Source organism: Phoxinus phoxinus (genome assembly GCF_949152265.1).
Source record: "Phoxinus phoxinus genome assembly, chromosome: 12".
NCBI lineage: Eukaryota > Metazoa > Chordata > Actinopteri > Cypriniformes > Leuciscidae > Phoxinus > Phoxinus phoxinus.
This window is the reverse complement of record NC_136887.1, coordinates 31,918,528-31,944,886: the sequence shown is the minus strand read 5'-3', so window position 1 is coordinate 31,944,886 and position 26,359 is coordinate 31,918,528. Positions and strand designations below refer to the sequence as shown.

Here is a 26,359-nt window from a genome sequence, read left to right as displayed (position 1 = left end):
TCAGCAAGCTTCTCTACAGCTCAATACCCTTAATGAGCAGAAGAGAGTCCTTTCAAAAAATAAGTCTTACTGACCACAAACTTCTGAACAGTAGTGCATATTAGTTATATAAAGTATGTGGCAACTTCCAAATTAAGTTATCAGTATCCATATCATCTTTTAATAAGCCTGTGTTGGTTGATAGCTACTGTTGTGCATGAATAATAGGCGCAAGCTGTGACCATTTGCAAAGATAAGGTACGTAAATATGACAGAAAGTGTCTCTTCTGTGTGTTGTTGTTGTACAGTCTCTCTGGTTTCTCTGTGCTCAACTGAAGTGGAATATCTTGTATGCGCTCTGGCCTCAGTCTCACCCCACGTCGAAAATATGTCCGCTTTACCGAGCTACCAAATGCCAACACGCAAGAAATGTCACAGCAACCCAAAGATGTGCATGAGAGAGAGAGAGAGAGAGAGAGAGAGAGATAGAGAGATATATATATATATATATATATAGAGAGAGAGAGAGAGAGAGAGAGAGAGAGAGAGAGAGAGAGAGAGGGTTAAAGCAGAAGATGTAGCAGGACAGAACGAATGTGCGCTTGATAAACTATGATAGAATGAAGGACAAATCTGCCGTGACATCAGACAATCCTTCAAAATCATCTGCATATATCCAACATGTCGGTTCAGTGTAACTTCTGTCATCATTTACTCACTGTCATGTTGTTTCAAATCCATATGATTGACTTTGGAAGAATTAACCTTATGACAGATAAATGATTGACAGCCCAAATAGCCAATCAAATCGCTGCGCTGTGAATCCTTGTTCTCAGCGCAGCTCTGTTCTGATGTCATCCGATTCCTTTGACTACGGTAAAACGATGCTGTTATAACACTTGTAATTCCAATACTAGGTATCCAGAGTGGCTATTTAATGGAGTTTTGTTTGTTCTGGTCCCGAATTCAGCCAGTAATCTCGAAAAATGCTAGCCTGGGATAAGACTTGTCATTCTTTATGACACTGAACTTTGTTAATTTTACACTTGCGTGATTCTTTGACGTTTTATTCATTACATAGAAAGATTATACAGATGAAGCTTGTGTGTTTGGACAGTTTTCATTAACAAGATCCAATTTGGAGTTTTATATGGCAGTGAGCTTCATCTTCGGAAAAACTGAGCAGGATATTTGGTCCATTTCCTCCATACATTTCTATACTGTTAAAGGGATAGTTCACCCAAAAATGAAAATTCTGTCATCATTTACTCACCCTCAAGTTGTTTCAAACCTGTATGAGTTTCTTTCTTCTGATGAACACAAAAGAAGATATTTTGAAGAATGTTCAGTGACCAGACAGTTGCTGGACCCCATTGACTTCCATAGTAGGAAAAAAAGATACTATGGAAGTCAATGGGGTGAGTAAATGATGACAGAATTTTCATTTTTGGGTGAACTATCCCTTTAAGAGTGAACATCTGTATTCTGAATGCACATAGCCTTCATTCAAGATACTTGTGCCTCTGTTGATTTCATCTTATATGTGGCTTATTTGGTCAAATTTGAAAAACAGAAGTATGCTAAATGGACTCTGGTGTGACTATCCGGTTTCAATAGCTCTGCTATGTAATAAATGATGTGACATGCAGCCCAAATTTAACTAATATTTTAAGAAAACCACACAAAACACATTGCAAAGTGTCCGTAACACATTTTTCTTGTGTTAATGTCAATGTTATGACATGTGGACTGTCTGACTTGTGTAGATTTTCCCTTGTATTTTACTGTTTCCTCTTCTTCTACCGTAATATTTAAAGGGCTGGTTGGTTATGATTTCACTTTTTTAACTTTGGTCAGTGTGTAATATTGCTGTTTGAGCATAAACAACATCTGCAAAGTTACAACGCTAATAAGGAAGATATTTGCTTTTAAAGAAATAGTTTTTTAAGGACTACAACAAACGGCTGGTAGGGACTACAAAACATTCCTCCCGGGTTAGTCACATCACCAACCCTAAAATTTACATAAACCCCGCCCCCGGGAACTCGATTTATAGATTATCATGACAGAATATGCTTACCAATGACTAGAAGATAACTACACATAAGCTACATAAATTCAACAACTAACCATTCAGAAATGTCCAGTTGGATTCTACATGTTGTCACTTCTTCTCGACACTATTATGCATCTTCCGAAAGAGTACTGAATCTCTGAATCAAAGCACAGGCAAAAAAAGGAGCAGATACAAGCTATAAAAGCATTGCTTCTGCATGTTTTAAGTCTTTTTCGAAAAGAAATGTTCAGATTTTGGTTCAAAATGTTTTTAATGAAACTTACCCACATTCAAGTGTTGATGAAAAAGAATGCATGAAGCTAGAATAAAAGTTTGTTTTTAAGGCTCTGTTCTTTCTTTTGATATATTGCATGTTCAGATATCCATACAGCAATATATTGTGGGGGCCATGAAAATTGTGCAATGGCTGGCAACCTTTTTAAAAAGCTCTTCAACTTCTTGAAAAATCTCGGCTTTTTCCCAAATAATGTAACCATACTGTGACTAGTAAATCTTAATGTCTACGTTTCGGACTCACCAGTGCTGGATCTGATGGTTTCGTTTCCCACAGTTTGTCCCAGTAGGTCATACTGGTTCAGTCTAGAGCTCTCCTCTTCCACCACCACAGAGTTGGACGCGTTCTTCGTCCAAGTGTACGTCACTTCTGTCGTTGTGTAAGCATCTGCAGGATCAAGTACAGTGGGGCCACAATTAAAACTTTGCAGATGACTGTTTGAAATGTTAAATCAGTCGGTACAAGAAAGACACTCGATGATGCTTTGGTGAACAAATCCAGCTGTAACTCACAGCTGCCGAATTTGAGCGGACAGGAGTGGAAGTCCATGGGGAAATCTTCAAGATGCATCGGACACTCGGCATGCACCGTCAACCTGTGATTTACATGCACACACAACAAAAGCAGACATTTAATTCCATTATCATTACTAGCAGGATTTAGAGGTCTACTAGCAGACCCGATCCCGACGCTACCCGAAGAACTTGCGGGTTTCTAGTCAGATTCGGGTTAATGTTTCATGAATATCTTCGGGTTCGGGTTTGTAACGAAGAAAAACGTTTTGCGTGAACAGAATGTTTTTGCGCTCTCACGCTCTCTTTCAGTCACAGAAAAGCAGACAGCACACAAACCTTAACTGTGAGTGCGATAAGGCAATGACTGGGCCTATATCAGAAATGTACAATAACAAATGCACATAAAATAACATTACAATACCAATTTATAATAGTACATTGAGTTTAATTGATTGCATTGGACTTTTAATGTGCTTAATATGATAGTTTCATGTTTACGTCAATGAGTAAATATGTTGATATATATATCATATATCTCTTATTTAACACAAACGAAAAACAAATGTATACTATGCTAGTCAACTAGAGATGCCTCCTTTAGATACATCCGTGCTGCGAGATGTTTTAAACAATATCGGCCCAGGCAAAAATTGGTGGTGACATGTCCCACAAATTATGACTATGCTTATCGCTCTCTTACTTCTGAAACTAGTATAATAGAAACACGCTCTTTAGCAAATTTAATGGCCAAATAAAAAGAGCATTGAGACTGTGATATTCAAAATGCTGCTTAATTCTCAATATTATTGTGATTATTAAATATATCAGCCATTCTAATTACTAGTAGTCCAATAAATGTAAGTTCTGGATATCCATTTTCACATAAATTTCTCCTCTATTTCAATGCTTCTTTCTCTTTCTCAGTCTCTCTCTCAGTTTGTCTCCTTTTTTCTTCCTTGCTTCACGGCTGAGTCAGGCTCTCATTGATTTGGCTTCGGAGAGGAGCATTTGCGCTCACAGAAAGAGCTGGGAGCGAGAGAGCGATTTAGAAGAGAGAAAAAGCAAGAGAAAATTGAGAGAGTACATGTTGGAGAGTGTCATGATGTGTTCTGGAGCGGCGTCGGGATGAACAGAGGCGAGAGTCATTATGAAAGGCCATGTTGTTTGGGGTTTGTGTACATGACACACAACTATACATCACGGCTTCTGCTCTTCCCGTTTCTTCTGCAGGTAATTAGGGAGATTGATGATGATGTTCGCGGACTCTTGAATATGTCGATTATAGTGACAACTGTGCTTTACTACGAAGTTGTCACTGGTTTTAACAAAATCAGCTCTTACAAAAGTGAGTGTCACATTTCTGAAAAGAGATGAAACATCTTAATTAGTGGCTAAATCGATACAGCCGAGGACTGTGGGAGTCAGTGAGGGATGAATTATTCTAATTCTCGGGAATACAAGGTGATTCAGGGATTTACATGAGGAATGACTCCATTAGCCACCCACAATATGAGCTAAATGGATCATTCACCAAAAATATAAATTCTGATAACATTATGAGAGAATCAGATCAAAATTAAAGTCATTATTCACTGGAAATTCACTGGAGGGCAAGATTTCTTCAGTTTGGGGGTGTTTCTTACACAAAACGATCCAAGACTTCAGAAGACTTGGATTATAGTTCACAAGATCATGCTTGAATGACAATGACATATAGCTAGACAACATCTTAACTGACCGCAGAATCAAGACAACGCGTTTTTTTCAGGCACTAAACTGCGTCTGACAGACAATTCAACACCTTTCATGCACATCTTTCAAAATAAAAGTCTCGCATCTGAAAAACTGAATTAAATTTGTGGCTGTTTCTTTGACTTCTCATTCCGCGACCACTTAAAACGGGCGTGCGACCCACCAATCGAGAAACACTGTTCTAGAGCATTAAACATTTTTAGAGCATTATGTTTGTATGCAGTTATTTCTTTATTATTATATTAACACACAATCTAAAAGGGTGTAGAGCGCTGTTTTTAAATTCACTTCATCTGTTATTGATTTAATAAATTACACAAAAATTGTGTGCTTTTTGTCAGGAAAATAAGTAAATTAGCAAACTAGTACATGAGTACGGAGCCCTTAAAGGGACATGGTGGTGGAAAAAATATATTTAAAAACTTTTGCATTGCCCCGAGAAACTGCATTCGCTCGCCGAGAACTCAAAGGTTTTGCGAGCGAACACAAAGTTTCTCAAAACATCTGCAAGAGAACGCAGGTGCGTTGACATTTAGCTTTTCCTCCTGTCTCATATTTTTTTCTCCATCACAATGTCTATGTACATTATTAGAAATAGCACCTTGCTTAATGCTTACCTCATGGTGTACAGCAGGGTGCCGTCATCTTGGATACGCAGCAGTTTGTTGGGCATGGTCATGTTGTGTGCGACAGATTTCTTCCCGTTGTGAAAGAATGTGTCTGGAGTCCAGATCTTACTGGCCATCAGGTTGTTCAATCGCAGAATATTCATTGGTCCCTCGAACTTCAGTCGTTCATCCTTCCAGCTCTGCCTGAAGAACACGTCGATGGTGTACTCCTACCAAAAGATGAAATCACAGCACAGTTTAGAATATACAAGGTTCTGTTGGATGTTTTCTGTCGCTAAGGGCTTGGATGGTGTTTTGTTTGTGATAATTGGATGCACAATACGCTCTTATACTGATTGACTGGCAGTGAATTTGCTGTATACTCACAATTGTAGCAAACCAACCAATTGGATGAGCTTATAAAAGTCTGCATCAGGGTTTGTGTTCCTCTTGAATTGCATGCAATTAAAATTCAAGGATTTTCTTGTCCACAGAATACAACCGGTATTGTTCCTTCACTCTTCAAAACTGCTGCAGTCACTCCGATACTTAAAAAGCCTGGTTCAGATCCAAATATTTTCAATAATTTTCGTCCCATTTCTAATTTACCCTTCATTTCTAAAATTTTAGAAAAAATGGTTGCTGCTCAACTCCACACTTACCTCACCCACAACTCCCTCTATGAACCTTTTCAGTCTGGATTCCGTCCACTATAGCACAGAAACTGCACTCCTCAAAATAACTAATGATCTTCTCATTGCAGCTGATTCTGGTCTGTTATCCATCCTGGTTCTCCTTGATCTGAGTGCGGCCTTTGACACAATTTCTCATTCAATCCTCCTTCATAGGTTATCCTCCATTGGCATTGTTAACACTCCTTTACATTGGTTTCAGTCTTACCTATCTGGCCGCACTCAGTTCATCACTATCAAATCCTTCAGTTCCCAGCCATCTCCAGTCACCTCAGGAGTGCCACAGGGCTCTGTCCTGGGGCCCCTCCTCTTCATCACATACATTTTACCACTTGGCAATATTTTCCGTAGATTTAATATTCAATTTCACTGTTTCGCGGATGACACCCAGCTTTACCTTTCCAGTAAACCAAATTCCATATTTCCTCCCTCTTCCCTCATCACCTGCATACAAGAAATCAAATCCTGGCTAAGTTCAAATTTCTTAAAATTGAACACTGATAAAACTGAACTTCTTGTCATTGGCACCAAAAATACACTCTAAATTTGATAGTTTTTCTCTCCTTATTGATGATACCGCAGTTTCCCCCTCCCCTCAGGTCAAGAGTCTGGGTGTCATCCTCGACAGTACACTATCTTTTCAATCTCACATTAACAGCATCACACGGTCAGCTTATTTCCATCTCCGTAATATCAACCGTCTCCGCCCCTCCCTTACCATTGACTCTGCTTCCATCCTGGTTCACAGCCTGGTTACTTCACGTATTGACTATTGTAATTATCTTCTTTTTGGTCTCCCTCACAAAACCCTTCATAAGCTACAGTTGGTTCAGAATTCAGCAGCACGTGTTATAATCAAAACTCCTTTTTCTCACCATATTACTCATATTCTTCAACAATTACATTGGCTACCAGTTCAACGCAGAATTGAGTTCAAAATTCTCGTGCTTACTTACAAGGCCATCCATAATCTCGCTCCTCCTTACATCTCTGACCTCCTCCATGTTGTTACCCTGTCCCGTTCTCTCCGATCCTCTTCTTCCACTCATCTTTCTGTTCCTTCTGTCCGCCTCAGTACCATGGGGAGCAGAGCCTTCTGCTGCTCTGCACCCAAACTGTGGAACTCTCTTCCACCTCACATTAGGAACATAAACTCGCTCACAGAATTCAAATCCATACTCAAGACTCACCTGTTCAAAATATCTTATTTACTGTGAAACATCCATTGTCCTGTTTACTTGTATTTGTGCTATGTTTTATTTATTTTTCTCTTGATTAATTTTACATATTCTTGTGTTTTTACTTTGTACAGCGACCTTGAGTGTCCAGAAAGGCGCTTTTAAATAAAATGCATTATAATAATTATTATTATTATTACAAAAGACTCAGTGTCTGTAGTGTAACATTTTTTTTAACCACTTATTGTTTCAGTGGTGGATAAACACAGTTTGCCAAATGATTTGCAAATGGAGTTTACTGCATTTGAGACTCAAACCCTGCTGAGGAGAGTCAATCGCTCAAACCTTTAACTAGGGCTGAGGGTGATCGGATCCCACTCGCGGCTCCAAGAGAGACTTGTGCTGCCCAGAGATATCATTACAAGCTCATCACGGATGGTAGAACAGGGAAAACTGTTCAAATACTTTAAAGAAAGATTAGGAGTAGCTTTGGAAAAGGGGAAAAGCTGATGGAGTTCTAACTAACAACCAACAAGTTTCCAGTGACAAGCGGTTTGGCTCACTTCCGGAGCATTACGGCGCTTGCGCAGACTAAGTAAACAGATCACTTGGACGTGGTTGTGTAAAAGAGATAAAAACGATATAAATACTGTTCGTTTTATCACACAAACCGCTTGTTTCGTGTCTTAGGCCATCAATGTGCACTTACGATGGGGAATTTTTTAATTTGGACTTTTCTTTGCATGCTATTAGAGACATCTCTGCCTGCTTTTGGAGACAGTAGCTATATACCTGCATTATATGACTGACAGACAAGAACGGTTTGACCTAAAAATATCAAAATTGAAACTACTGCAGAGACAAAGACACCTACATCTTGGATGCAATTCAGATAAGCTAAAACATACCAAAATTTTATTTCAAAGTTGGTCGTTTGTATCGCAAATAGACGAGGAAGACATATTCCCGTTTACAGCTGCGGTCTCTTTTGTCCACTTTCAACCACTTTTGTCCTGATTTCTTTGAGGGGAGGGTCTATGAGCGGGTAAATGTTTTTTTCCCCCCCAGATCTTTCGATCTAATGGACGAAATAAGCTCATGCAATTTACATATGAACGCGGCCGGAGACGACGGAAAAACACAATGCAAGCAACAGCTTTAGTTTCTGCTCTGACAGCCACAAGACCAGCCGAACGCTGTGAGTGTGTGTTAAAAAATCAGGAATGCTGAGAGAACTTGGTATGTTTTTCATCTTCAAACTAAACTTGTGTCTTCAGCCGACAGTTTAAATCCCGTCTGGCTAGAGCTCTTCACATTATGAGCTCTTCACATAATGTTCACGCGTTAGGTCAGTGAGAGAGTAGACGTCTTTTGTGGCTGTTAAAACACATTCCACCACATGAGCGTTTACACTGCGAAAGCAATCCGGTTGAATGCGTTTTCGACTACCTCTGGAAGTGCTCGAAAGTGGACAAGCTCAAAAAGTTTTAGACCCCGTTTACACTTGTATTAGCATTATCCACTTGTGATCCGATCGACCAAAACGCATCTTAATACCAGGTGTGAACTGGGCAGACTCAAAACAACTCTAGAATAAAAGCAGTTTCAAGAATAAAAGCAGCTTGACTGGAATCAGTTCCTGATTTAAAAGCAATGCTAGACTAAAAATCAGTTCTCCGTTGAAAGCTCCAGACTATGAGTTCTCGTTTAAAGACGTTGAGACTGAAGTGCCACACTGCAAGCACTGCGCCAGAAGTTTTATTACCGCTCGACAGTGTCAGAACAACGTAGCGAGTCCCGCCGCTGCAGGTGCTGGTTTTGATGGATGTACAGCTCGTCCTCTGGCACGTCTCTCAGATCGGGACGTTTCGTCCAGTCAGCACTCTGATATGGTTATGACGGTCTAATTTCAGTCAAGGGCCTTGTATTGTCCCAGCTGAGGAGGGTTTATATGAACATCCATTAACAAGAGATGAACCACGAAACCCCAGCACCACGCGAACCCTGCACTCGCATTATTACAGATACTCCCACAACATACATGCACGCACACACACATATCACGGAGTAAGGGAAATAAAGATAAGTAGGTGGTGAGGTCAGGAATGAGTGTTCATGAGATTGCCTCACAGGTGCTGAGTATGCATTTACATTGTATTATTCATAGACACATCATTTATGAGAGTGCGTGTGTGTACAATACTGTTTATTAGTTTGGGGTCTGTAAGATTTTCTAATGTTTTTTTGTAAGAAGTCTCTAATGCTCACCCAGGCTGCATTTTTTTAAATTAAAAATACAGTAAAAACAGTAATATTGTGAAATATTCTTACATTTTAGAATAGATGTTTTGTATTTTAATATATTTAAAAACATTTCCTTCAGAAATCATTATAATATGCGGATTTGCTGAATAAAGGAATTTTCTTTGTGTTTATTACAAAAACCTTTTCTGACTCCAATATGAACGGTAATGTATGTAAGGATATGAATCATAAGACATGTAACAATTCTGGTTCTTTAATAGCGACATGATACTTTTAGTGCTTTTAGTCTTCAGTGTGTAAACAAAATAACAACACAAAAACAAACCTAGATTTTCTTTAAAAAAAAAGAAAATCACCAGCCATAAAGGGTCAGAACAACATAAGGTTGAGAAAACAGTGAGCTAATCCTTATATCTCACCAGTCTTAACTCTTTCTCTGCCATTGACGGAAATTTCCGACATTTATGAGACACCGCTTCTACGCGATTGATATAATTTTCTGGCTTTCTGTGTTTTCACTGGTAGGGGGCGCTATTACACATCTTCTGAAAGAGTACTGAATCTCCTGATCAAAACACATGTGAAGAAGATGCCGAAACGAGCGAATATATCACATATGAAAAATAATGCGATCATCAACATTAAACAGCATATATATCAAAACTGCCTGATGTTACTGAATGAAATGTCGACCCAGGATGAGCAAACATTAGGGGGTTTGATGGACTCGATCTACTCCCTCTATGTTTTGTTTCTGAATCCAGAGATATTCTATGACAAAAACGTGATTTTCTGAGCATTTTGCTCAAAATGTTTTTAAAAATATTTAAGAATTAAACCAGCATTACTAGAAAACATTCATGAAAAAAAAAAAAAAACCAGTTCTGGACTAAGAGTTCTAGTGCCAAAGCAATTATAGACAAAAGCACTGCAACACAATCCCGAAGTTTTATTACAGCTCAGACACCATCAGAACACCAGATTCATTAAAGATGTGTTGTCTATTCGTTGCCTTTGTATTATTTAGCAGTGCACAGTCTTCCTCTAAAGTCTAAACCCATTCAATAAAGGCTCCAAACTCACAGCTCATGGGAAGCATTCCTTACTTTGCTGTGGCGCTACTAAATCTACCACTGAGTGTGTCTGTACTGTCGTCTACTAAATCTACCACTGAGTGTTTCTGTACTGTCGTCTACTAAATCTACCACTGAGTGTGTCTGTACTGTCGTCTATCCGGAAATGCAGATGCCCAAGATCCCTTAAAGGTGCTGTATGTAATTTCTTTTGACTGAAGCATAAAAATACCATAATATGTTTGCAGAGATTTAGGAAACATACTATGTTCAAATACTTGTTTCTCTGAAAAACAATTGTTTATCTACTTATCTGTTTTTGTCTGTGTGGTCCCGCCCACTGTCAATTTATCCAATGGTATGTTGACACCCCATGTTGCCAGTTGGCGGTAAACACAGTGCAGAAACAGAAGCCAGCAATCGAACTGGGTCCGAGATCACATATTCTACATGATTCTACATGAGGTCATGTCTGCGATCTCTGAACCCAGTTCGATTGCTGGCTTCTGTTTCTGCACTTTGTTTTCCGCCAACTGGCAACATGGGGTGTCAACATACCATTGGATAAATTGACAGTGGGCGGGACCATATCTCTGCATCTTTCGTGTACATTACGCTGATTAAATTACTCGTTCCTGTTGCGTGTCCTCAATCTGGTATGTGGGATAGTCTGAGGAGTCTGAGGAGGAGGTGGCGGGGAAAACGCTCTTAGAATCTGGACTGCAGTACCTATTCAACCGCTAGCTGTCAACATTACATACTGTACCTTTAAGTCAAGTTAAGTCCGATGTCTTTGTATAACGCTTACAATAAATATAATTTCAATGCAGCTTTGCAGAACATTGTACTGTTATGTCTATAATGTCTAAGTTTTAGGGTTTAGTTATGACGATATAAAAAGATGATACAAGAGATCCTAGATGTGTGTTCTATGGGTTGTCTAACACATTTATCAGCGGCGCAGAAACTCAGGCACATGTCTGGGTGTTCAAAGGCAATTGAGAGATTTTAATATTGGTCAGTATTGTTCTATTAAGAGATTTAAAAGTTGGTTGGTTTTGTTTTACTAAGAGATTTAAATATTGGTCAGTTTTGTTCTTTCTTTAATGTTGGTTGGTTTCGTTCTGTTAAGAGAATTAAATGTTAAACGGTTTCGTGCTATTAATAAGAAATATTGGTTGGTTTCATTCTGTAAAGAGATTTAAATGTTGGTTGGTTTTGTTTAAAGTGAGAGTAAGTGATTCTCAAAAAGTATTAATGAAAATGAAAATTTGAAAAATCTTTAACGTGATAAAAAAAAGCAGTCTGTCTCAGTTAAAAAAAAAAAAAAAAAAAAAAAAAAACCCACACATTCTCAACCTTAAATGTGGATGCATTTGTAAGGGCAGTGAGGCAGCAGATATCAGTTTATCTGAATGCCGGCTGTCCTCGTCTCACCCCAGCAGTGTACAGAGGCTCCTGGGGCCGTAGGGGCCCAACAAATACTACTTCATCTCTAACCCCTCTCTCCACTTTCCTAGTTGTCTTTCCATCTCATTCGCCTCTTATTCCATACCATCTGCTCCATGGCTCAGAGGCACACTGCATTAATAGACAGGATGACCTTCTGCGCTGTTGTGTGTGTGTGTGTGTGTGTGTATGTGTGTGTGTGTGTATATCTTGGCTTTGCTTAGGCCAGATAAAGCAGCACCGGAGGCTCTGTGCAGAGCGGGTTTATCAGGATACAGAACCTCCCGTGTTCACCCTCATCCATCACGGCAGGACATCCCGCATGAGGATGATGTTGGTTTAAGATTCCCAGTGCTAACCACAAGTCATATCTGTCACCACACCTGCTGACAGTAGCCAATGATTATAAAGAGAAGGATGTATGATAGAAAAAGAGAGAGATTATGGATCCCATAAGAAAGAGAAATCACTAATTAAATCTCCTAACCTTATAAACCCTAATGTATCATATTTGATACTCAAATTTACAAGGCCTCTAAATGATCAACGTAATCAAAACTTTGCTGAAAAACCTGTTGCACACGATCTACTGCATGCCTTCTGCTGTCTGAGTCTATAGTTTTTTTTTTTTAGCAAGTAAAAATACTTTTAGTATAATTGTAAAAACATACCGTTTCAGGTCATTTTGCTGTGAAATTTATACAGTTTTTTTTAAATAAAATTTACATATGAATAACTATTATCTTGTTCGTGATATTTCAAGATTCGATTTTCACGATTTTCAACTTAGGTTTACTTGATTATCCATTAGGCGTGTAACGGTACATGCATTCGTCCTGAACCATCACAGGACGGATATCATGGAGTATGGACGGCATGCAGTCAGACGATGAAAATAGAGAGTCACAGGCAATCCACACTCCAAACCAGAAGGGGGCGTACACGGTGATGCCACGTTGTTAGCTAACCACTAAAAGACCAGAAGAAGAGACTATCTATGTACCTATGGGTGCTTCTCATTTCTAATTTGTGCATCCTCGTTTCCTTTACTCGTTTCCTTTCCTCACGTCTAAAAATAACAAAAACACAACAAAACTACTAAAACGTTAACTAAAATGAAAACGTAAAGGAAAAATACAATAACAAAAAATTAAATAAAAAAAATATAATATAATTTCAATGATACTAACACTGCCATAAATGTTTACTCTATGTTGTGTCTATTGAAATATTTAGTAGAAGTACAGTAGGAAAAGCATCTCAGACAAAGTATACTTGAAAGTAAAATCTATCTAAAAATCAATTAAGTCTCCGAAGCAACCTTTAAACATGACCATTTTCCTCTGGGAATAGGTGATTTACTGATGCCACCAGGAAAACCGTGATGTGCAGTTGACTCTGGGAATGCAACACAATCACCCTACACTGCTTCACATATATTCTAATAAACCCGGTCTAACCGAAGTCAACCTGACTGCAAACATGCTAACGCTCAGCAGCCACACCTACCCGACCTCTCCAGCTCATTACCCACAAGTCTCTTCACTCTGCTGTTTACCTGAGTGTCACACGGTTGCCAACAGGGTCAGCTCTAATGATGAGGGTTAGCATGGCCACAGGGCATTGAGACACACACACAGAGAGAGAGAGACATTCATTGTACACCCACAGTGCAGAAAACTAAATCCACAGGCTTTTCTAAACAGCTCAAAGCTCTTGACGATAACAATATGACCTCTGACTTGAAGCGAAATTGCAAAACAACAATGACATTGTCACTTGTTTACCAGCTATTTACAAACTAAACAATCAAACTTTTACATGTTTTATAGTACGCTGCACTCCAATGTTGGGCCAGTGCTGCATCGTCACCAAAGTGCAAGAAGACACGAAGAGAACTCGATTCGCTCAGAAGTCTGCGTCTCAGACAGCACGTGAAAAATGCCCATCTTGGCAAGTACCCTCGTATACATAGTCAGTTAACGTAACATTAACATCTTAAGTAAACGTAAAACAATGGAGAAAGAAATGCATGTGTATGTCAGTATATTGGATCCGTGCATGTCTTAAAGTGACAGCAGCCTAATATTCCTGCTGCGGTCTGTGCTTTTTATTTCAATCAAACAAAAGACAAAGACAAAAGGACTCCCTGCTCTTGACTAAATAACATTTGTAACTTTAATAAGGATTAATCTGGTTAAAAATATATATGGCCAGTAAAAAGTATCTGTCTCTGACCATTGGCAGGTGTGGAGAAATGTTTGTTTTAGGCCCTGGCAACAACTGTGCATGGCATGATGAAAAAATGCATTATTCACATGAAAACAAACACTCTAAAGGGGAAAGAAATACAACTTTCTCAATTTATTGAATTAAAACATTTTGTGCCTTAAATGAAATATACACAATCGTTCAAAGGTTTTTAAATTTTTTTTTTTTAAGTCTCTTCTGCTCACCAAAAATGTATCAAATTATTAAAAAATATATCAAAAATACAGTACAAAAAAATAATATTATTCTATTTAAATTAGTTTTTTTTTAGTATGTTTTAAAATGTAATTTATTCCTGTGATCAAAGCTGAATTTTCAGCATCATTACTCCAGTGTCACATGATCCTTCAGAAATCATTCTAATATGCTGATTGGCTGCTCAAGAAACATTTATGATTATTATTACTATCAATGTTGAAAACAGTTGTGCTGTTTAATATTTGTATGGATTCTTCCATGAATAGAAAGTTAAAAAAGAACATTGTTTACTGAAACAGTTATATACAATATATATATATATATTATTTTTTATTTTTTTGATTGCCATCTTGGATTAACTTTTTCATTGAACTTGTTGCAGTGAATTTTGGAATAGCCTTTTCTGGAATAGACTTTGCATTAAAATTATGTCTAGGTAAGCAGGTCACTGGGTTTTGGAGGTTTTGGACATTGACGCTGATATGTGTATTTACATGTTGAATTCACAAAGAAAGCGTAATACGGAGAACAGCTATGATTCAGTGAGGCAAAATGATTTCTTTTAAATAATTGATAGTGCAAAGATTTGTGAGCAGAATGAGAAAGGACTAACTATTAGTACATAGAGAGGGAATCTATTTCAAAAGACGAGGAGGGAGAAAAAATGACCGTCAACTGTCAGAGCACTTGAAAAGAAAAAAGCGAGAAGGATGGTGTGGCAGAGGAGGATGATAAGCTCCGGGGAAATGTGGAGAGGCAAAGAAATGGAACAATTTGTCTTTGAAAATGAAAAAAATATATCAAAGACTTCGACATGCTCTCCCTCCTGCGAGACAAGGTCAGCATGCTAACGTGTGAAGGCAGAGTACAGACGTCGCTATACAATGGATAATGCCATGCATTGTACGTTTCAACACAGAAGAGCACCTACTGTATGGTGGTACATTGACCCTGAACAACTCAAGAGCGGAGGGTGAGGGAAAAGAAGGAAGCGTGGATGAGCAGAAGGAGAAACAGACAGAAAGTGAGAGATAGAGGAATGGAAAGATGAACAGCAGTATGCTTTCTTGGGTCTGAGGAGCAGAAGGTGTAGCATCTGGGTGTAATCTCATAGACACAGGAGATTTGAGGGTTGAGACGCTCACACTGAGACACTGGTGAGTGGACACATGGACGCACAGCGCACACACAAATGTCCCATGGTTACCATAGTTTCCAACAAAATATCACAGTTACTGCCGTCCTTAAAACAAGAAACTCAACAAAATGAGAGCAATTTACGTTCTAAATTCCAAAAGAAATGTCTTCGTAAATACATTTTAAAAAAATGTAATGATTCAAAAAATGTCAAGTGGTGTAATCATCAAGTAAAAAGTAAAAAAAAAAAATGTTGTACTCTTTATCTTTTTCCGTGCACCTGCTCGTGCAGACAACACGTCATCAGCGCGTTTCGTGCTATGAGTTAGACAGATGTCAGTCACCGAGCACCACAAACGAAACATCAGCCACCTTTTACAGTTCCTCCTGAACCATAACACCAGCTTATGCAGCGTTCATACCATAACTACTGTAATTTGGAAGAGATGGAAACCGAGTTTGTGACTCGAATTTAAGTGTTTCAATGGCAAAACTATCAACGGCAAAATTAATCTGCAGTAGTCAGGTGATACAAGTCAGAGCTATTTAAGTCTTAATTCTAATTCTTTACTATTGTAATGTTTACTATTGCAACCTCGGCGTCTAATTTATATATATATATATTTTTTTTTTACTTTAATTTCTTTCCACCGTTCAAAAGCCTTCCCGATAACTATACGTGTCTTGGAATAAACACGATGGTATTCCCTCGCCCTAATCCTCCTCCTCCTCTTGGGGATTGACTCAGCCATGTTCAATTTCTCTTGTTTATAGACGCTGGCTTCTTCTTCAACACCCAGCCCCTGTTGGTGATTGGTTGGAACACTGTTTATTTTGGTTTTGAGGGTTTGGTGAAACCAATTGTTTTTGTGTGCAAATCTCAGAGCCTAGGCTGCCTACAGAGACGCGTTTTTTGACAGCTTGCTTGTGGCGGGCAGCTAGCGGATCGTTAGGTAAGATTAGATGAATGCGATAATTTATGTTAGGGCCTGAAATTGCTGATACAACCTTTAACACTACTGTGATATTTTACAGGTACATTTCTGCAATGGACAGCGTGAGCAAGCTGACACATGAAAGCCAAGCCAGACTAGTGCAGCTGCATGAGTTGATTGTTAATTTGCTTTGTTAGTTTGTTTGCAGCTGAATCAAAGGTTCATTTAATTTAATGGCTTTCGATTAAAGTTCATTTGAAGCTCCAGGGTGGGCTGTTAAGAATGCGTGTAACGTACAATCACGTGCGAGAACAATCAGAGCGCATTGTTAGCACACAGCTAACGTGCTTCATATTCAATGCAGCTTACATGAGTCATATTTTCTCTTCTCAGAACAAAAACTCCATTAACAAGCTCTGAATCCATTGAGAAATGTCAGAGCGACGGTGTGAGTCAGCAGAGTCAGGCACTAATTCAGAGTCACGGATGCAGTCAGGTGACAAAGCCTTTCATTTCCTGCCTCGGTTCTGTCGGATATGAAACTCATCCGGGTCACCATGGACCACTGGTTATTGAGCACTGACCGCTTCCCCGCACGGATCCAAACAGAGCTCGCTGTCACAGATTGATATGTGTGGACATAAATGCATTAGCAGTGGCACTGTTCAAAAAACGACACCTGTACAGATGGCGCCCATCTGTAGGCAATAGTTAGATAAAAGAACGATCAGCTGTTGTGTTATTCACATTTATGTATTTGGCAGATGCATTCATGCAAAGAGACTTGCATTGCATTCAAGGTGCAATTCCTGGAAATCAAACCCACGGCCTGGCCATGCTCTACTACTGAGCTACATTATAAGTCACCGCTAGACATAAAGTAGGCTAAACCTCAGATGGCTTGCCTTTGTCTGATGCATACAAAAATAGCTCCAATCTCAGTGGCTGGCTTCTAATCATTGTATTAATGTATTATTATTATTTTTAAATTGAATTACTAAATATAATTGCATGTTGTCCCAGCCAGACAAAATCATTCACTAGCAGAGCTAGTTTAAGTTTTTTCTTTTCACTTTTTTCTAAATGGAAATTCGGACAAAACGGTTCTAAGTTTACCGGCACTCATTTTAACCATTTTAACCATTTGAACAGACGATTGAGGGACATTTATAATGTTACAAAAGTTTTATATTTCAAATAAATGCTGTTCCTTTCTATTCATCTAAGAATCCTGAAGATTTTTTTTTATCATGGTTTCCAAGTGAATATTAAGCAGCACGACTGAAAAATTCATTTTTGATTTTGTTTTTGGGGTGTTCTAGAATATGTTTTCATGCTTGATTGTTCAAAAACATTATTTGAACATATTTTACATTATTACAGATCCTTTCTCCCCTATCTGGCTCGAACACGCCGATTTCAATGAAGCCCTTCCTTTCGAAATACGAAATGTGGTGTGATTGGTTAACTGGCCCAATGTGTAGAGATGGGCAGTGCTTGGCTCGTGTTCGGGAATTGTCCCGCTCCTCCATAACAGCGAGTTCTTCTCAGTGTAAATATTGAGGATGGCATCCATTTCAAACCATTTCGAGCTCGATTCAGACCCTGACAATGTTAACGAACAAGAGGATCATGCAGAACGGATTTCATGCACAGAAGATTTCACAGGATGTTTCAGAGTGGTAGGCCTATGTTTTTTTTGTCATTTTATTATATATTATAGATACAATGTTATCCACCATTTAACTGTGATATTTGTCTGAAAACTACGTTGATACAAACAGTAATTAATCACAAAATCATGGTTAATTTTCATAAGGAGAGGGAATAGTCTTACAAAAGTGAGAGTTTACAAAAGCAACAAAATGTGCAGCGCACAGATACACGTTGGGGTTATAAAGTTCAGCAACAGTGTTTAAAATAAATTCTAACCACTCTAAGTTCACCAGTCTTAGGAAGGTCCTGCAAATGAGTTTTGGAAATAAACAGCGTCTCTTTGACATAGCGACAACACTGTCTTCTCTAATGCCTTTCATCCATGCCTCGCCCCCTTTTTTGCATATTCGGTGGGCGGCGATTATTTAAATGAGTAACATTGTGACTTCATAAGATCCAAAAAATATTGCGTTGTAGTCCAAACGAGCCATTCGTTGTAGTTCTTGAAAAGGGGAATCTGTTAAATCAAATATCTCCCTTTGGAATGGACTTTGAGCTTTGTAACCTTGCAGATCTTTTTATGCTCAAACAGCAACATTACACTCTAACTAAAGTTGAAAAAGTGGAAAAGCATAATAGGACCCCTTTAACATTGATAATAATCAGAAAAGTTTCTTGAGCAGCAAATCAGCATATTATAATGATTTCTCAAGGATCATGTGACACTGAAGACTGGAGTAATGATGCTAAAAATTCAGCTTTGAATCACAGGAATAAATTACATTTTAAAATATATTCAAATTGAAAATACAGTAGGTATTTTAAATCGGAATAATATTTAACTTTTTTATTGTATTTTTTGATTGAATAAATGCAGCCTTGGTGAGCAGAAGAGACTTTAGACTTTGTCAAAAGCATTACAAAATGTTTCTGACCCCAAACACTTGAACGCCAGTGTGTGTGCTTCGCTGCACTCCAATCTTTTGTTGCACTGTGAATGATTTCAGATTCTGTACAAGCCCCTATACAGGTAAACAATCTGTGGTTGGCCAGGCGGTCTCTTTATGTCTAGGAAGGTGGTTCTTGGCTGGAAAAACCTGCGAAGTGCTGGTCCAAAAGTCTGACAGTGATGCTATTCATCCGCTTCTGACAAACAAATGCAAAATGATGAATTCCACTCACCATATCGGTGTCTGAAACAGGGCCAAAACTGGTGACGTAGATGTCGGTCTTCACTGTGGTAACTCGATCTGGAGAAACAATGAAAAGTGTTATTTTCCCAGAATGCAACAGCGACAGCCCTGTCTCATCTACCTTGAAAGGGGCATCTTTATAAAACTGCAGAAACGGATGGTGAATTTCACATTTTCTTTACGGTTTCACAGCAGAGAGAGCATTTTTCTCTCCCCAGCCCTTTCGGGATGAAAGTGTGCATTAGGCGGGGGGTAAATGTGCTTGCATTTACTGGCCCGGTGTTAGGTTGGCTAGTAATCAAATCTTTCTGTTGCTGCTTCAATATATTCATATGTTGTCCTCCTTTATCCGAAGCCTTCTTTTTTCTTGTCTCTCTTTCTGGCATTCAAAAGAGCTAGTGATATTTCCTCTGCTCGCTGCTCTATACAACAGGCACACAGTAAGTGCATTCAGTTCTATAGCGATGTATACAGAACCACTACACAGACTATTCAAAACATTACACAGCCTTAGAAATACATGAATGCACACATAAACTATTGCATTTTTCACTGACTCACATAACTGTTGTTTTACTAAGCAGAGCCCTAATAATTGATTTGGAACAACGATACAACAATACAAATTCTGCTTTGATCTTAACAAAAAAAAAAAAAAAACGAGTTTCGAAGGCAAACAAATGCAGAACAGCACTTTGTCCTATATTCAGATGATATCAGAATGAATGATATATTGCAGATTCTCATAAATGAGCTCATGAGATCAAAGCGAGAGCCCGCGGTTCTTCAGCGGTTCTTTAGTGCTTAAAAGCAGCGAGTGTTCTGGGCTCGGAGATGTGTTATATTAATAGCTGTCTAATGTAGGGGTGGTTTATTCAGCTCGGAGCTGGAGGAAAGATGCTCTGAGATTCTTTCTGGGGTTTTTTTGTTCACTTATTCTCATGTTTCACAAAAACAATACAACCTGAAGAAAATGCAGACTAATCACCCGATGACAACAGCAACCAAACAAACAAGAAGAAATTACTGCTCATCTTAAAAACAATGTCACTCTCTCTCTCTGTGTCTGTCTCTCTCTCTCTCACGTCTCTAAAATTGCCCTAATTATACAATGTTGCATGTTCGTCTGGGCGCCATCCCAACGAGGATAAAAAAAAGAGGAAAATGCATTGATATTCATCTCTGACTAGATTTTGCATGCTGTTTTTGCACAGAATCGATAGACTGCTGTGAAAGTATAAAAAGACATAGAAAAACTGAATTTTTATGCAAAACTAGACATTTTGAGAGTGCTGTCCATCACAACAGTGTTGAAGGTAGTTGCAATAGTGTTGCTATGCAGTTGTCAGTTGGTTTTTAGTGCATTGCTATGCAGAGTAATCAAAATAATATTTGAACACATTATGGCATAAATAAAATAAAATTAAAATAAAATATATGTGATTTTAAATTTAGCTTACTGCCTCAAGTCAAAACCCTCAAATCTTTATGATATTCTGCTCTTGGTCACTCCTTCAGTGTACGTTTAAGAGATTGTCTTTATCCATTGACTAGCAAAAATAATAATTTTATTTTAATTTTTTTATACAAAATTAACTGAGCAGTTTCAATAAAATACAAATTATAAGCAATAATAATATTGCTAGTCCAGTAATGCCACTAATTTAACCAATGACTGTTTCACTCTCTACAATTGGCCTAATTACTCGATGCCACACGGCGCTTTCCCAACAAGGACAAAAAGGGAGACAAATGGAGAAATCTGTGACTGAGTTGAAAGACTGCTGGGAAGGCATACAATAAAGCTTTTATAAACCGCAGTTCCTATTGTGCATGGCTATCAGGTGGCATTATTCTGTGAGGTTAGACGGTTGTGTTGTTAGCGGTCTGTGTGTCTGAGTGAATGTAAAGTGGCTCAGCCGGGTCTCAGAGGGACGGGGGAAGGGTCGAGAGTCTGTCTCAAATGAGACTGGGGGAGGTTTATAAAGAAGTGCTCTTATATACATGAGATGATTCACATATGCAGCAGAGCGATTCGTAACGCGGCCAGCGTCTGAGGGAATGCCCTCTTTGTTTGACTTCACCTCTCTCTCTCTCTCCTTCCTTCAGCTTTTCATTCATCCTAGGAGACTAAAACCTAGTGAACTACCTTGGTGTGACTCTCTACATAGGCAGCTCCCTTCTAAGGATGCATTCTAACTGAAAGGAAACCTAACAGAATGATTAGGAACGCTCCACATAGTTGGCACCTCCACACGTCAAATATGAAGTGCACTGAAAACTCGACTCACAATTTATTTCAGTTTGGTGTTAGCATGTTGCTAAGCTAACAATGTGATACCTAAACACTAATGCCGTGTCCCAAAAGCGGTTTTAGCCAGCTGAGAACGATAGGCGCTCTTCTGGAAACGCCTAGCTGTGTGCGCTTGAGAGCGTTTTGGCAGTTGAGACACTTTGCTTGTTATGATACGGAATATCCACGAAAGTGTTACTAGTATCTCATTTCACACATATTTTGTTTCTGTGTTGAGTCTATATTAAAATGTCGATACAGTGTAACATATTTTCTCTGGTTCTTTTTTTAAATTATTTTGTTCCGTTATTGTGCTTGTTGTTGTCAGCTGCTGACGTCGTACAAGCAGAATGTGGCGGTTGGTCGGTGTGGTGTTAGTCCCGCCCCTACTCCACTGCGATTGGACTGTTGGGTAAAAAGTGACAGTGATGAGCGCTGCGTTTTACGCAGTTTTTAAGTTGAACATTCCTCAACTCTTGACGACCTGTAAAAAACGCTGAGCGCTTCAGTGTGAAAAACATTCAGCGCCTCGTTACGCTCATGGTGTTACGCCCATTGAAAACAATTGAAAAAATACGCCAGCCGCATGAAAAAACGCCTTGGTGGACACACGGCCTAAGCTTTTAATCGTCTTGACGTCAGGAAATTAGCTAAATTAAAGTAAATGCACTACTTAAAAAGCCATCGCTTCAGAGTGGTTCAGCAAAGTTGTGTGCAGTGATGAATCACAATGAAACACGAGTTGGTGACGCTCCAGAACGGCGTCCAGAAGATCTAGTGATAAATATAATAAATGCATCTCTACCACAGTGAAGCACGGAGGAAATGTCAGTGTTAACTGCTGGTATTGGTGAGCTTCTTCACTGTGAAAAGTCAGGAGAATGTTGCAGAATGGCTTGCATCCTACAAAGGGAAAGATGTTATCTAGGAATGATCAGATGTTATTTTTCAACAAGATGCTCCAGTCCAAAGATCAAGTCCATCAAGCTCATGTTGTGACCTGGTCAGAGTCCAGATTTGATCCTTATAGTGAATATTTGGTCTCATTTTAAACTCAAACGAACTGCAAGACATTTTTCAACTTCTAATAAAGTTTGAAGACATTAACATTGAGTGGAACAACACTGACTCTTCTTCCTGTAAATGCTGTCTGCGAGTTTAAACATTAAAGAAAACAAATGGGAAGGCTATTCAATGCTAAACTACTTTATCTACAGTATTTGTGTGATTGTTGCTCATTTCCTGACCAGTGATTTGTGATTAAAATTAAAAGACCACAACATATTTTGACATTTTTTGCTTGGCTGTTTTTTTTATTTTTTATGATACATTTGTTTTTTTGTACTGGATTGTGTATAATCAATTGATGACCAATAAAAAAAATCTTGTCACTGAAGTAAAACACTCTTACAAGACAGCATAATGATGCCTTAAAATGCTGCCTATGTATGTAGGCCGCTCACTAGGTTTTGGAACAGAGCTTAAATCTCTTTTGTTTACTGACCAGACAGTGAATGATTCAGTTCGATTCATTTTGCGATGCTCTCTGTGATTGTTTGCAGCAGAAAGCGGAAAAAAGACTGCCTATTGCTTTTCAATCTTTATATAAACCTTGAATCAGAAATAGCAAACATTCTAACAACATGTATGAAAACGCCTGCAATGGCAATAACAACACCATAAATTCACCTTGAACTAAATCAATAGCCTCTTGAGGACACAATGATTATCCAAGTTTCGTTTATGCAGCTTCTAAATGTTCCATTTATGAGGTCATTATATCATCATTCCAACAGCGTTAAACTCCTCTACGCAACGCGAGAGATGCTCTTTGATTCGCTCACAAAAGTTAATAAGCCATAAACATGAATGGAATAACAACACATTCAGCCATCCTGAGATAGATTGACTGACTGCTGTATTGGATGGAGGAACAGGGGGGTTGTGGGAGTTTGGCCTGAGGAATGATGAGTAGCCTATATCGACCGCTCTGACTGTTTCCCCCTGAGTCTTGGTGCTGTGAACGGATGGGCGTAGCGGTGGACGAAAAAAAAACCCCCATTAACTTAAACAAGCACATGTTTCGCTGGATTAACCGTTGTAAACAAAAACAAATCAGGTGATATTAAAAGATGACAAACAGTGCAGTAATTTAAAAAGAGACCATCACAACATTATTTTGATATTAAATATATATATATAAAAAAAAATAGAAATATGTATATATATAATATATATATATATATATATAACAGTGTATTATGTTGTTACCGATGTTATAGTGTTAGCATCACCAGACAACTCGTGTTTTATATATTTGTATATAGCCTGGTGATGCTATAACACTATAACATTGGTAACACTTACTATATTACTTAAAATGAACACATTGGTAACTACTTAACATGAACTAACAATCATAAATATTTCGGAAACATTTTACAATAGTTTCATTTGTTAACATTAGTTAATGCAATAAGTAACATGAGTAACAATGAGCAATACAGCATTTATTAAGATTGGCTAATGTTGTCAGTAAAAATGTCTGTTACTTCAGAGTGCATTAACCAACGTTAACATATGCAACATTTGATCTTATAAATGTATTAATAAAGGCTGAGATTAACACATGTATTGATCATTGCTATTTATTGTCAGTTAATGCATTAACCAACATTAACTAATGGAACCTTATTGTAAAGTGTTTTATATTATTTTCTCACAAAGTTATTCATCAAAATTAAGAGAATTTGTTCAAATGATTTATTGAATGAACTGACTCAAACAAATCACAAAATAATATAATATCAATAAGTCATGGCAACATGTTTTTCCATTACTTTTAACTCATCAATTTTTTTTTTACCAATTTCAAATTAATGTTTAAGCTGTACAAGATTCAACTATGCAAGAAATTTGGAAGAAAATCAAAAAAGAGACTTGTACAGCCAATTTGATTACTTAAAATGTTAAGGCAGAAGCTGAACTTAAGCATTTTTGTTAAATAAGGGGGATTTTTTTTTTACAGTGTCCTACAACCTGACTGTTACTCCAACACCACTAAAGAAGAGAGATGCTATCAAAATGTTCTGAGAAACCCTAAGGTTTGCAAAAGATGTGACTAGCTAAAGCAATTGTGAAAAGTCATTGATTCGATTATTGACTTTTTGATGAAATGTTGACAGGATGCTGGTAGAAACCTACAAACGGATCGTTGACCGTGAAAGAATGACCCCTAGCATCATCTCACTAATGACCCAAGACTGTTCACTCAGTTCAAATAAACAGACAACCCAGACCCAGCGTTTGGTCCCAGGATTAATGAGCCAATCTGGCTGAGCCTGGGGTGAAAGTTCAAGGGTTAAAACCGAGCCAGGGTGTGATAGGGAACGGGGCGGCCACAAAGAAAATCACACCAAGATCTAAACACGGGAGCGATGTTGGCGTCCAAAAAGGTGTTTATTAAAGCGGATGTGCAAAATGTGCAAATAAATATGGTTAAGGGCAATAAAACAGGTTATCAATAATAACCTTACAACATGGTATAATATATGATCTGTGGGATATTTTGAGCTGAAACTTCACAGACACATGCTGGGGACACCTGAGACTTATTCTTGTCAGAGGTGGACAGTAACAAAGTACATTGAGCACTGTACTTAAGTACACTTTTTGAGCATCTGTACTTTACTTGAGTATTATTGTTAATAATATTGTTGAGTAAAACTTTTTACTTTATCCTCACTACCGACAAATACGTCGGTATAAGTTTGCCACGTTCGTTTGTCAAATAAGACAAATACCGTACTTTTTACTCCAGTGCATTTGTGTCAAGGTCCTTGAGTAGAAAGTGGTAACGTCAGTCAGGGGATGATTTTGGTTGCAGGGTTGCATTTTGGTTGGAAATTAAAGTCGGGTTGACGTCAACATCCAACGTCGGACGACTGATGTTGGTTTCTGACGTCAACCCGATTTTCATTTTCAACCACAATACAAAACGTCTGTCAAACGTTGGAGAATAACGTCAATCTGACGTTAGATTCTGACATCAACCTGATTTTCATTTTCAACGTTGGGTTTGGTCTTCTAAATGTGAATTTTGTCATTGTTTTGGAGTACACTAGATTATAGATAACAGTAAGGTTATTCATACTAAAACCCCCTAAACTTTAAATAGGGCACTATTTTTAGGGAACAGCCATTTGGGTGTCCGAAACCATTGTGGACGTTAATGAGTGCACTTATTCAATCCCACTACTGGAACTGTATTCTAGAAATACATTTGATATTGATATGAGGGTAGGTAGGCAGGCATTCAGATGCATAAGTATTACAAACAACAATGCAATAATAATAAAACAATGCGTTGACATTTACTTTTGATACTTATGTCATTTTAAAAACAAGTACTTCTGTACTTTTACTTAAGTAAAAATCTGTCTTTACAATAACGTACAAATTGTATATGTGACCAGTAATATCTGTACTTTCACTCAAGTAAGGAAGTTGTGTACTTTGTCCACCACTGCATCTTGTAAAATCAGGCATAATAGGTCCCCATTAAAAACATATTTTCCTGCTTACTAATTGTAGAATACCATTAAAAAAAAAGCTCTTGCTTCACCATGATTAATAAATACTGTACTCAAGATGATTAAGAGCAAGAGTAAATCAAGTCAATAAATACAATAAATACAGGATGGATAAAACCAACACAAACTTTCTTTAAGGCCATGCCCACTCAGCTAAAACAGCAAATATAAAATAATAGTAAACCCTACATAAATATTATAAAATGTCAAGGAACAGTAAAA

General features: G+C 38.2%; 1 protein-coding gene across 5 annotated transcripts in view; it reads right to left on the bottom strand.

Moving 5' to 3' along the window:
- The window catches only part of gabra2b (gamma-aminobutyric acid type A receptor subunit alpha2b), a 73,186-nt gene that overhangs the window by 27,275 nt on the left and 19,552 nt on the right, over positions 1–26,359 (bottom strand). For all 5 annotated transcript variants that reach the window (XM_079630875.1, XM_079630878.1, XM_079630876.1 and 2 more), the window contains 4 exons: positions 19,242–19,309; positions 5,215–5,435; positions 2,843–2,925; positions 2,574–2,717 (listed from right to left, as the gene is read on the bottom strand). In XM_079630875.1, the coding sequence (XP_079487001.1) occupies positions 2,574–2,717; positions 2,843–2,925; positions 5,215–5,435; positions 19,242–19,309 (516 nt within the window). The remainder of the gene's footprint in view (positions 1–2,573; positions 2,718–2,842; positions 2,926–5,214; positions 5,436–19,241; positions 19,310–26,359) is intronic.